The 13,081-nt window shown below is 45.0% G+C and overlaps 1 protein-coding gene and 1 pseudogene across 1 annotated transcript; one reads left to right on the top strand and one right to left on the bottom strand.

The window, feature by feature from the left end:
• The first annotated feature begins 668 nt into the window (after positions 1-668).
• Positions 669-2,107, top strand: LOC125539102 (phospholipase A1-II 7-like; annotated as a pseudogene).
• Positions 2,108-4,443: 2,336 nt separating this feature from the next.
• Positions 4,444-6,049, bottom strand: LOC147992745 (uncharacterized). The gene is made up of 3 exons (XM_087539127.1): positions 5,653-6,049; positions 5,223-5,455; positions 4,444-5,112 (listed from the first exon to the last, which is right to left on the bottom strand). The coding sequence occupies exons 1-3, from the start codon at positions 6,047-6,049 to the stop codon at positions 4,444-4,446; spliced, it is 1,299 nt and encodes a 432-aa protein (XP_087395253.1).
• Positions 6,050-13,081: the final 7,032 nt, after the last annotated feature.

Raw genomic sequence — 13,081 nt, forward strand, 5'->3', positions numbered from 1 at the left:
CCACTAAGGCCCAATACTTCCCCGGGGGGTTCCGGTAACCCTTCCGGCACTCCAGTTTTCTGCGAAATCCTCTTCCTCGGCCGCCATGACCTCCTCCATGGTTAATTCTTGACGCCGCAACCAGCTGGCCGATGGCGGTCGCAACGACGGCAGCTGGTTGCGGCGTCAGACGCGATGGTGCCGGCGGCTGGTTGCGGCGATGGCGTAGACGGCTGGTGGCGGCAGCAATGCTTTAACCATCGCAGAGGAGATAGCAAGGAGGGAGACGGCTGCAGCGGTTTTCGTTACGGATAATTTTGACCGGTAACAGATTTGTACTAGGCTGGGATCTAATACTGTGTTATGGGATTACGGAGCAACAAAAACAAACAAGATTTGACGGTATCTGTTAACGCTGTAATCAGGTTACGATACAAAAGCACGAACCAAACACCTCCTACATGTTTTTACACATAATACATGTTTTTCAGGTACCTGATAAATAGAGGGTCCCCCATAATAATTTTGTTGATTGACCGCAGGTGAAACACTTTTTATTTCGTTTTTTAGAGTAGCATTTTTTTATCTCAACGGCGGCATTGTTGCCATTTTCTTATAAATAGAGGCCCAACCAACTAAGAAGAGAGAGCGTGCAAATCTAGCTAGTCAAGCCAAAGGCAGCACATAGCCATAGTGCCACTGGATGCAAGTACGTACGTAGACAAGACCAGCATGAGCAACACACTACCAGTAACGGCGCACGCGCCCATGCCGTCGCCGGCGCCGAAGCTTGGAGGTGCAAACATCGACAGGCGGTGGCGCGAGCTCCAGGGCTCGGACTCGTGGGCTGGGCTCCTGGACCCGCTGGACTACGACCTCCGACACTCCATCATAGCTTACGGCGAGCTCGCATCGGCCGGCCACGACGGGTTCAACCTGGAGAAGCGGTCACCTCACGCCGGCTTGTGCTCGTACAGCCGCGACCGCATTCTCGCCGCCTCCACCATGACCCACCCGGAGTACTACAAGGTCACCAAGTTCCTCTACGCGACCTGCGGGGGATCAACGGCATCGTGGTTGGCCACATCCATGCCAACGGTGACGAACGCGCTGTTCGTGCAACCGCTGGGAAAGGCCGAGGGGACTCCGACGTCCAACTGGATGGGTTACGTGGCGGTGGCGACGGACGAGGGAGTTGCAGCACTGGGAAGGCGCGACATCGTCGTGGTGTGGCGCGGCACCGAGAACGAGCTGGAGTGGGAGAAAGACAAGCACTTCCTTCAGGTGCCTGCCGCGCCCGTGTTGGGCCGCTATGCTGACGGAGAGCACAAGAACTCCAAGGTGCACCGTGGCTTCCTATCCGTGTACACGTCCAGTGACAACAACTCCATGTACAACAAGACCAGCGCCAGAGAGCAGGTGAGCATTGCATACTTCAACAAGGCTTAATAACATACCAGCAGCCAGAATTGTTCAAGGTGAAATTTGTCTTCACTAAAGGTGTACGCACACATGCAGGTTCTCGAGGAGGTAGGGAGGCTAATGGAGGAGTACAAGGACGAGGTGACCAGCATCACCGTCACCGGCCACAGCCTTGGCGCGTCACTCGCCACCCTCACCGCCATCGACATGGTGGCCAACGACGTCAACGTGCCCCCTGCCTCGAAGCAACCACCGTGCCCCGTGACAGCGATACTGCTGGCGTGCCCGCGAGTCGGGAACCCCACGTTCAAGTCCGCCTTCGACTCTTTCCCCCTCCTGCGGGCACTCCATGTGGCGAACGCCAAAGACATCGTGCCACAGAACCCTCCCTCTATGCTGCTAATGTGGTACGTGGACAGCGCGACAGCAACGATCGTAATTGACACGGACCGGTCACCCTACGTGTTTCACAAAATATTCACCCACCAACGTCCTCGAGTTGTACCTGCACGGTGTCGCAGGGGATCATGGCGACAATGAGGACTTCAAACTAGTGGTTCCCCGTGACGTGGCGCTGGTGAACAAGACTACTGACCTGCTGGAAGACGAATACCCGGTGCCGGCGAGCTGGTGGGTCGTCAACAAGAAATGCATGGTCAAGGGCACCGATGGCCAATGGAAACTTGATGACTTCGAAGAAGCATAGTTAAGTGGTTAAGACGGTATACAACATCGTTGCGTATCGATTCGGCATGTACTATGCTCTTGTGCTTGTTTGTGTGTTTGCATTTCAATCATGTTGTCGGGCGTGAATATTTGTAGCAGATCATTCAGTTATTGTCCTTCTGTCTAGTGTCAAAAGCGTTCTTATATTATAAGACGGAGGGAGTACAAGTCTCTCTATATCATGTACGTATGCATTGCTTCATTGCTTTTGAAAATGTCATATGCACATCTCAAGACCTGGATCGGGAAAATCTCACACTACAACAACATAGCCCGTGTCTAAAAGAGCTTCTTTTTTTAATCTAAAGAGGCATGGTCTTGGTGTCAATGACATGTAATTAGGGGATTCATGGTGCGTGAATTGAGTTGGACGAACATGGGTAGTCCCGGGAAAAGAGAGAAAGCTGGTTCGGGACCAATCAACCAAAGCAAAAGGACTAAATAAGACAGCTCGGTTCAAATAGATTTTTGATCTCTATATAACTTAATGACTTTGGTTGTTAAGATTCATGGAAGCCATATGTACTACATTGAGAGGTTGGGTAACTGATTAAGAGAAACAGGGTGAACTAAAATCGCATGCCATTGAGATTCAAAAAGCATCTCATCGTTCAATTCCCCCTTCGACTCATTCGACCTCATGTGTGCACTCCACGTGACGAATGCCAAAGACATCGTGCCAAGGAACCCGTCCCATGGGATCATACTGAGGTGTGCGCACCATCGATAGGGACCGGTTATCCTACATTATCTGAAAAAAGCAGACACACCATGTCCTCGAGTTGTACCTACACGGTGTCACATGGGATCATGGCTACCACAAGGCGTACTTCAACCTGGTGGTAGGCCGCGAAATGGCGCTGGTGAACAAGAATGCCAGAAAGACAAACACACGGTGCCAACATGCTGGTTGGTCATTAACAACAAACTAGATGACCTGTTGCGCCAAATGACGCAGAGTCCCATTTAAAACCATGTGCGCATTGAAACTATTTACATTTGTTAGTAAAATTTAGGTTTTAGCAATCACTTATGGTATTAATTGAAACCAATATATACTTGGGCATGCACAATTTAGAATTGATCACATTTTCAAACATGGGACCGAAACAGGTTTCTACATCGCTAATACCTTTGCAATAAAGATAGCATCTAATAAGATAGAATCAAAGGTTTCGTTGTTCCATAAGGATTCAAACTTCATTACACTATGAACTACTTTGCAGGTGCATGCCAAAGAAATGAGAATACGTGTCTCAGATGAGTAAAAAGATCTATGGTCAATACATGTGTCCACCATGCATAGAATATTTTTATTTGCCCACTAACTTCTATGTCTGTTAGTAAATTCAATTCATTTTTGGAAGAAGAGCTGAGCCAGGCTCCTTGAACCTGAAACCATATTGAATTATTGATCACTTTGAAGCATGCAATGGAGATTCAAAAACTGTGCATCTTGTTCTCAAAAGAGAACAGTATATCAAACTTGTTTAATACAGGAACATGTTTTAAACCTTGACAAGTTTGTGTCCAGATACAACAAGGCAACTTGAAAATGGTCACAACTTATTCAAAAATCAACAATTATATTGGATTTCCCGAAAATGGCAACCATTCAGGACAATGTCAAGCAAGGATTAATTGATTCTGAAAGAATCTAACCACAATAACCAGGAAAAAATAGAGAAACAAATGGAAGCCTATTCACGAACTTTGATACTGTGAACCACATTTAAAAACCAAAAGTCCAGGTACATGTCTAGGGTACATATCCAACATTAGTTACTTCTAAAAGGAAGAGGTAGGGAAAAAATGGAATAAACACAGTAGTAATGATGGTTCAATACAAAACATCAAAATTTAATACAACCCTTGGTGCATCTCATAGATAATGTAGCAGGAAGTGGGATTACCATTTTTTAGGATTAAGTATCCCTACTGTACATGGATGCGTACCTAACAGAGAATAGTTGGACAACATGAGTTGTACAGTCTACACAAACCACGCAACATAATACTATTAACTTTAAAAGTCACGGTCAAAATCCACAACATAAGTTCTATATAGTTGATACACAAACTTACAGTTGGACACTTCAGCATATACCTAATCGATAGCACAATTAAACAAGACTGAATGGACACACATCATCAAATCTTTGCTTGGTCCTGCACGACTTCCACAGTTGAACAGACCGGACAGAAGCACATCATCAAAGCTTTGCTTGGTCCAGCATCGCTGACATCTTCAAGTAAACGGAGGTTTCAAAAACCCACCAGTCTCATGAGATCCTTGTTGTTCACTGGTTGGAGGTTTCAAAAACCCACAGGTCTCACAAGAGTATCCTTGTTTGCTACAAGGAAAGACCAAGCAACGGTAATCTCTAGCACAGCATCATCAACATAGAATTTCTTCTGACTGAAGCCAAAAGATCTGGGTGCCAAGGAGACGTGCCCTTGTGCAGTGATATCTCCGGATGATGAGTAGGCCTGTACAACGAGTTCCAGGTTGCCTTCTTCATGTTCTACAGACACCACACGCCTTGACAGATCAAGGTAACCTTCCGAACCTTCAGGTGTTGCATGTCTACCAGGATCAAGCAGCACGACTTCACCAGATGAGGCATTAGCAACATAAGTGGTTTTACCGTTGATGATCTTGCGTGAGTAGGGTGCTGTCGAGCAAGCTACTCGGCATCGACGTTCAACACGCTGCCGTATCCCCTGTTTAACAACATGGATGCTGCAGATTGTGGCCTGGATTGTCGCCACAAGCAGCTCCATGCACAACTCTATTTTACATAAGCGGTTCTCAAAGCAAACGGTATGCACACCATGATGACGTGCACGATAACAGTGCGTCTTGCTGATCAATTCTCTATCTCCAGACATGGCTCCACATTTAACTTTTAGCTGAATTTCAAAGTCAACAGGATCATTGAATAGGATCGCACGAGATGGCCCAATCAAGTGCAAAAAAGGATCCTGCAAGCATTAACTACTAATCAACCAGAGATGTCAAAACAAAAGCAGGCGGTCATATGCCAGCAGCAATATTCCCCAAAAGAAAAATGAAAAAGCAAAGATATACATACGTTTTGCCGGACTATTTGGGTCCTTGCCCTACTGCGACAGAAGAGAAGGTTGCGATTGTGATCAACATGGTCCCGGGCAACAACCACACCATACACAGACAATGGCCATTCGAAGCCGCCTTTAATTTCTGTGAGTTTAATGGAGAAGATCTGCAAGGTATTCGCGACGATACCATCGTCTAAGCTGGGTTTAGGTGTCGAGTATGTGAAGCGCATGGAACTCAATTGCGTTGCATGGAAGCACCAAAGTGAAGAATGCGTTAGAAATCTAACAAGAACTAGTGCTAGATAAGCAAACAGTGCAAACCCATTCCCTTGCAGCTTATAGAAGGAAGGTCAATCGACCAAAGGTAAAAGAACGGGAAGGAAATGAGAAGTAGCTATTAGCTAAATAAAATTGAGTGATAATGCATGCATGTCAACTCACTCGTGCCTTTGAAGAAGCCGCATCCCCCCTTGGATCCCCATCTAGATTCCCAGTCACTTCTGTAGGAAGCGAAATCCTCTTCCTCGGCCGCCATGACCTCCTCCATGGTTAATTCTTGGGCCGATTCGCCTAAGTCCATATCGTCCTCCATCGTCTGCTTCTGCGTGTTCACCTCCAGCTCCATGTGCTGATCACCATGCTGGATGCCAGCAGGGCTGCGGGGAAGAATGTGCATGCTACGAATCGCTTCATTTATTTTGCGGCACATTACCGACAACTCTTGAATACGCGTCTTGGAGTGGAAGTTGATCGTGTGTCTGCCTGCCTTCACTTCTTTGAGCACCTGCACGTAGGATTCGAGCTCCGGAAGAAGTTCCTTGGCCGATATGCGTATGTCCATCTCGTCATCGACTTCCAATCTGCAGGAAGATATTGGTTCGGCCATGGAATCGTCGCCTGATCTGAATGTGGAAATCTTCCGGTAAGCCGCCAGACCAATCGCCTCGGTAGTTATATACTTCACCCTCGTCGGTGCTTGTCTGCTTCCGGCGAGTTTCTTTCGACCAGATTGGATCGAGAGGGTTTCTATGGAAGACGGGGTTATATATATCTTGCGAGCCATATACTCTCAGCCCAGCCCGACCCGGTTTAGGATATTTATTTTTTTAGTGGAACAGCCGATTCTATAATCACACCCGGCGCAGCAGACGTGCTGGCCATCCGAACCATTGCATCATATATGGAAGTCCCTCAAGCCATATCCTGACGATGCGGCCCAAACGATGCTAATGTGTGGGCAAGCTTATTTTATTTTATTTTTGAGGATTTGCAAGCTTATTACAAGTTCTAGGAGCAAAACAAAATGAAACAGTGGTACTAAAATTTAGACGAGCAAAGAGACGGCTATCTCTGTAGATGATTCCTTCTGGGGCTTTGTCATATGTCTGTGAGTCTGTTTCCACCTGAATATTTCTCAGTTAGTTTTCTTTCTTGAAAAGCGATCTCCATAGCGCTAGCCGTCAGGGGCCGTCACCGTTTCCTCCAGCGGCTCCCATCAGCCGACGAAGTCGGTCGTCGGTGGTGAGGGGAGTCGCCGGATCCACACACAAGGATCATTTTAGGCCCTCGTAGTCTAGGGTTTTAGGATGTTCATCGTCTTGATTATGGCGGTGAGGATGGCAGCGCTGAATAAAGATTCTTCATATCCTTCCCCAACGACGCGACCAATCCTGTAATTGGGGATGAATTTGAAGACCGGTCTGTTTAAGTAAGGATGTGTGCGTACTTGGCTGGTTGGACTATGTGGTTAATTAGATTGATTTTCTAGAATTCATGTAGATACATTGTTCACTATACAGAGGTAAGATAGAAAGCTTTCATATGTTGTCCAGATTGCACAGCACATGCATGGCAGCATGTATGATCCTGCATATAATAACTTTCTTCGTGTGAGTGTACTTGATAGAGTTTATCAAAGGACATCGCTTTCCTCTGTTGGGGAACGTAATAATTTTAAAAAAAATCCTACGCACACGCAAGATCATGGTGATGCATAGCAACAAGAGGGGAGAGTGTTGTCTACGTACCCTCGTAGACCGGAAGCGGAAGCGTTAGCACAACGCGGTTGATGTAGTCGTACGTCTTCACGGCCCGACCGATCAAGCACCGAAACTACGGCACCTCCGAGTTCTAGCACACGTTCAGCTCGATGACGATCCTCGGACTCCGATCCAGCAAAGTGTCGGGGAAGAGTCCGTCAGCACGATGGTGTGGTGACGATCTTGATGTTCTACCGTCGCAGGGCTTCGCCTAAGCACCGCTACAATATTATCGAGGATTATGGTGGAGGGGGGCACCGCACACGGCTAAGAGAACGATCACGAAGATCAACTTGTGTGTCTAGAGGTGCCCCCCTGCCCCTGTATATAAAGGAGCAAGGGGGAGAGGCCGGCCGGCCCTTGGGGCGCGCCAAGGAGGGGGGAGTCCTCCTCCTAGTAGGAGTAGGACTCCCCTTTCCTAGTCCAACTAGGAAGAGAGAAGGGGGAAGGAAAGAGAGGGAGAGGGAGAGGGAGAGGGAAAGAGGGGCCGCGCCCCCCCTCCCCTAGTCCAATTCGGACTCCCCATGGGAGGGGCGCGCCACCTCCTGGGCTGCTGCCCTCTCTCTCCCCTCAGGCCCACTAAGGCCCAATACTTCCCCGGGGGGTTCCGGTAACCCTTCCGGCACTCCAGTTTTCTCCGAGATCACCCGAAACACTTCCGGTGTCTGAATATGGCCGTCCAATATATCGATCTTTATGTATCGACCATTTCGAGACTCCTCGTCATGTCCGTGATCATATCTGAGACTCCGAACAATCTTCGGTACATCAAAATATATAAACTCATAATGAAACTGTCATCGTAACGTTAAGCGTGCGGACCCTACGGGTTAGAGAATAATGTAGACATGACCGAGACACGTCTCCGGTCAATAACCAATAGCGAAACCTGGATGCTCATATTGGCTCCTACATATTCTACGAAGATCTTTTATCGGTCAGACCGCATAACAAGATACGTTGTTCCCTTTGTCATCGGTATGTTACTTGCCCGAGATTTGATCGTTGGTATCTCAATACCTAGTTCAATCTCGTTACCGGCAAGTCTCTTTACTCGTTCCGTAATACATCATCCCGCAGCTAACTTATTAGTTGCAATGCTTGCAAGGCTTATGTGATGTGCATTACCGAGAGGGCCCAGAGATACCTCTCCGACAATCGGATTGACAAATCCTAATCTCGAAATACGCCAACCCAACAAGTACCTTCGGAGACACCTGTAGAGCACCTTTATAATCACCCAGTTACGTTGTGACGTTTGGTAGCACACAAAGTGTTCCTCCGGTAAACGGGAGTTGCATAATCTCATAGTCATATGAACATGTATAAGTCATGAAGAAAGCAATAGCATCAAACTAAACGATCAAGTTCTAAGCTAACGAAATGGGTCAAGTCAATCACATCATTCTCCTAATGATGTGATCCCGTTAATCAATGACAATTCATGTCTATGGCTAGGAAACTTAACCATCTTCGATCAACGAGCTAGTCAAGTAGAGGCATACTAGTGACACTATGTTTGTCTATGTATTCACACATGTATTATGTTTCCGGTTAATACAATTCTAGCATGAATAATAAACACTTATCATGATATAAGGAAATAAATAATAACTTTATTATTGCCTCTAGGGCATATTTCCTTCATCCTCCTCCACAAGAAAAGCTCTTGGCGCCGCCGCCTGTCCGTCCCATCTCCGATGGCCTCTAGGCCATGGAGTTGCGAGGATCTCGACCCCCGCTGACGGGAGGGACCATGTTCTCATTCTTGTTAGATTCAGCGTCTTGGTTGGGACTGTATGGAGGCGGCGATGTCCCTTATTAGGAATAATGTCTCCCAAGTTCTATCCCTGTCCCGATGATGCGTCTAGCATCGTCAGAGGGCATGTGGAGGTTTGTCTCCGTCGGATCTTGCGGGATTCGGTCAGTGCTGGTCTTCGGTGGATCTATTTGGGTCTGGTCTTCGTTCGTCTTTGGTTAGGTGTTTACAGGTTCGATTCTTGTGATCTACGACTGTATTCATCGGTGATGGTAGCTACTCTGGTGCGCTGGTCCTATAGGGCCTTAGCATGACGACTTTCCGACTGTCTACTATAACAAGGTTTGCTCGGCTTCAGTAAGGGAGGGGCGATGGCGGCGGCGTGTCTTCGGCTCGCTCCAGTGCTTATAGTCGTCGCTTGGTGATCCACAGACATGGTTGTAATTTTTGTTACCTCTGTTGTTCTTTATAATGTCATGATTGAAAATGAATAGATTGGAAATTTCTCGCAAAAAACAGAAAATGAAAATAACCTTCAAGCTTTAATGCTTGATGTTTCTTCCCCAAGTAGATTATTAGTGTTGATTATTGCAGCATAACGGGACGAAATACATGCACAAGGGCAGTACATTCGTTGCACAGCCATGTCTTCTTCTTTTTATTTAAAGTGGAAGGGAAACACTACAGCTGTACAAATCTTTCTTTTTTGCAACCTAGTACAAGACAAAAAAAATAGCAGCCACAATTTTTAAAAGATCTTTGGTTATAAATAGGGGACTGCTACGCGTGATCCGCCGCCTTGCGAGCCGTCGGATCTGACACAGATCTAGCGGGGTAACGTCTTTTCTCTACTTTGCAACAAAGACCGTGTTGCAGAAACATTTGTAAGAGAGGTTGTGTTGTGGGACTTTTATGCAATAGAGGTTGTGTTGCGGAATTTTTTTTCAACATAGGTTTTGTTGCGAATTTTTTTTTTTTGCAACAAAGGTCTTATGTTGCCGATATTTTTTTGCAACATAGGTTTTGTTGCGATTTTTTGCAACGGATGTTTTGTTGTGGATTTTTTTTTTCAACAGAAGTCTTGTTGCACTTTTTTTTTGCAATAGCACTAATGTCGCAGAAGTGGACGGCGCCCTGCATCGTTGGTGTCGAGCAGGTCGTCTTCTTCATCACCCGGTAGCAGCAAGGGGGCGTTGATCGAGGAGATGGAGTACGAGAGAGGACGGGTAGTGGTGGAGGCCGCCGGCGACCGCGACGCTGGAGCGCGTGCTCATTGGCGGAGAGGATGGACCATGGAACAATGGCCGATGTGTGGATACTTGAGAGAGAGAGAGGAGAGAGGAGAGAGAGAAGAAATCGATCCATGAAGAAGAGTAGTGAGCGGTGACTTTTGTGAGGATGAGAATCAGAACATGGTAGACACAGATATTTTTGGACACCGGTGGGCTCTTGCGGCCAGAACACGTGATGTGCATTAGGCAAATGATCAAATCCAAACCAACGGCTACGCGCCCGATTGATGCAATGTTCTAATCCACCGGTTGAGGGGAATCATTTCCCTTATAAATATAAAATTTCAGGATAATATATGTTTTGCATCAAACTAAAACATGAACCTCGTTCCTTTTCAGGTAGGAAAGATAGAAGTCTGAAGATGAGAAGCATAATATTTTCTTTGTCGTGTTGCTCTACCTTTGTAGTGTCAGATCGTAACTTTCTCCACATATACAATTTCTCTTTGATGACATGGTACAATATTGATTGCGGTAGAAGGAAGAAAGAGGGGGGGGGGGGGGGGGGGGGGGTGGACTCACATTATGAAGGCAAGACATGAGAGGTCGTGCTGCCCGTGTGTGGGCATAGAGAACTTTTGGTGTTTTATGCTAATTACTTCTATGTTGATATTATTGTTTGACGATTCTGAAAGGAGAAGAAAATGGCAAAATGATCCCTCGAAATTCATAGTGTGGATGAGGAAAGATGGAAAATTTTGAGCCGGATGCATCACTAACGGTGGTGGTGAGCTTAGACTGGGGAGGCAGTAGTGGCTGAAGAGAGCGGGGGCGAGGAGGACGACAAAAAAGATCGGTTAGAGGAAAAAATCAACAAATGTTGCTTATGTGCATGAGGATCTAAAGATAAATGTTTTACACGATTGAGGATGGACCACTAGCATATTTATACCCCGTGGCAACCCACGGACAATTAATTATAGGATGCAACATTTGTGAAAAATGCCAATGGAGGTTGAGCTCCTTGGAGCTCATTTTTTAAATATCATTTTCTACATCGTGAATTTTTTTTTTGAAATGTTTTGTCAACACACATACACATGTAGACCCCATATGTCAAAATTTTGTAACATTATACTTTAAAACGTGGCGTACAAAAAAGTCCTTCCAAAATGGGCAGATTATTAGTGTTGTTGGTCCAGAATATTATTATTTTTGTACAAACAAATCACAATATTTTCAAACGAATTTTCACACGTTCATGCTAAACACATATAAGTTTTCATGGGGAAAATGTGATTTTTTTTTTAACTTTCAATCTGTTTTTTGAGGGAAAACTTTCAATATGTTTTTTGAGGGTTTTTTTATAAAGACCAAGCTGTGCACACGCTTCACAAATTTGCGGCCCATATGGGCCACAAGCCCATTGAACAAGAGTGTTTTGCAGCCTAAGGCTAGCCTGCTTAGACACTGCATGCAAAGCTCTGCCTGAAAACTGGCTATGGGTGCATCGTAAGTGTAAATAGTTAAATGAGATAGAAATGCTAGTATTTGCATAGAATATCTAGTTAGCATGTCTAAACCTCCATGATGAGAAGACCTGATGTTAGCAAGAGTGGTTTCTACACATTTAACATTTTTTAAATGCTTGATTAACAACTTTAAATACTTGTTTGACAATCTTTAATACATGGTCAACATTTTTTTCTATACACATTTAACATTTTTCAAATGCTTGGTTAATTTTTTTAAAAATACTTGTTTAACATTTTTTTCAAATGCTTGATTAACATTATTTAAATACATGATCAACTTTTTTACACACATTGCATATTTTTTCCATCAATTTTTCATATACACGAGAAACATTTTCTCTATACGCATTTAGCATTTTTCAAACACTTGGTTAACATTTTTACAAATGTTTATGTAAAGTGATTTTTGTAATATACTACTTCCGTCCAGAATTACTTCTCGTTCAAATGGATGCATCTAGATATATATCAATCCAAGGTACATCCATTAGAGCGACAAATAATTCTGGACGGGGGTATTTATTTAGAATGCTTGAAAGTATAAAACAAAAGTAAGAAAATAAAGCAAAAATGCAAAAGCAAAACGTGAAAAAAAAAACAAGCTTGTCTCCTCCTGGGCGCCTGGACTGGCGCATCACCTGCTCGCCTTCAGGCAAGAGTTCCCTATGTATCGCATTAGGCGAGACATAGGGTCGCCGCCTATTTTATCTATTTCTATTGCTTTAAGATTGCACAAGTGGACCGGTCCGTTAGAGCGGATGCTACAGGCGAGAGCTTCTTTCATCTCGGTATAAGTGAGAGATAGTTCTCACACAAATACAGCCCACCAATCCTATTTATCGCGCAGGTTGGAGAAGAGGCAGCAAACACCCCCCCCCCCAACCCACCCACCCACCCTCCTCCGGTTAAAACCTATCTTTATTATTCTTTGTGTTTTCTTTCTTTTGGTTTTTTAGGTTTTATTTCTTCTTCTTCTTTTTTCTTTATTTTCTTTTTTTGCATATCTTTTTTCTATTCGGACTATTTTTTGAAATCCAAGGGAAAAATAGAAATTCGAGAACAACGTTAAAACACTTCTCTTTTATTTAATCGTTTCAAAAAAAAATCCGCACAGCGATGGACATCCAACTACTCCATACTGATGATAGTAAAAGACGGTACTAGAAGTTATGTTACGGCCCATGGCAACCGACCGTTAAACAGAAGTACAAACAATGTTAAGAAAGCACATCCTGCTAAATCCTATTTGGTAGGCCTGGGCATTCAGTATAAACCGAAAATTCGGTTTCTACCATTCGGTTTTTTGTT

Source organism: Triticum urartu, chromosome 1A, assembly GCF_056163025.1.
Source record: "Triticum urartu cultivar PI428250 chromosome 1A, HENAU_Tu73, whole genome shotgun sequence".
NCBI classification, from domain to species: domain Eukaryota; kingdom Viridiplantae; phylum Streptophyta; class Magnoliopsida; order Poales; family Poaceae; genus Triticum; species Triticum urartu.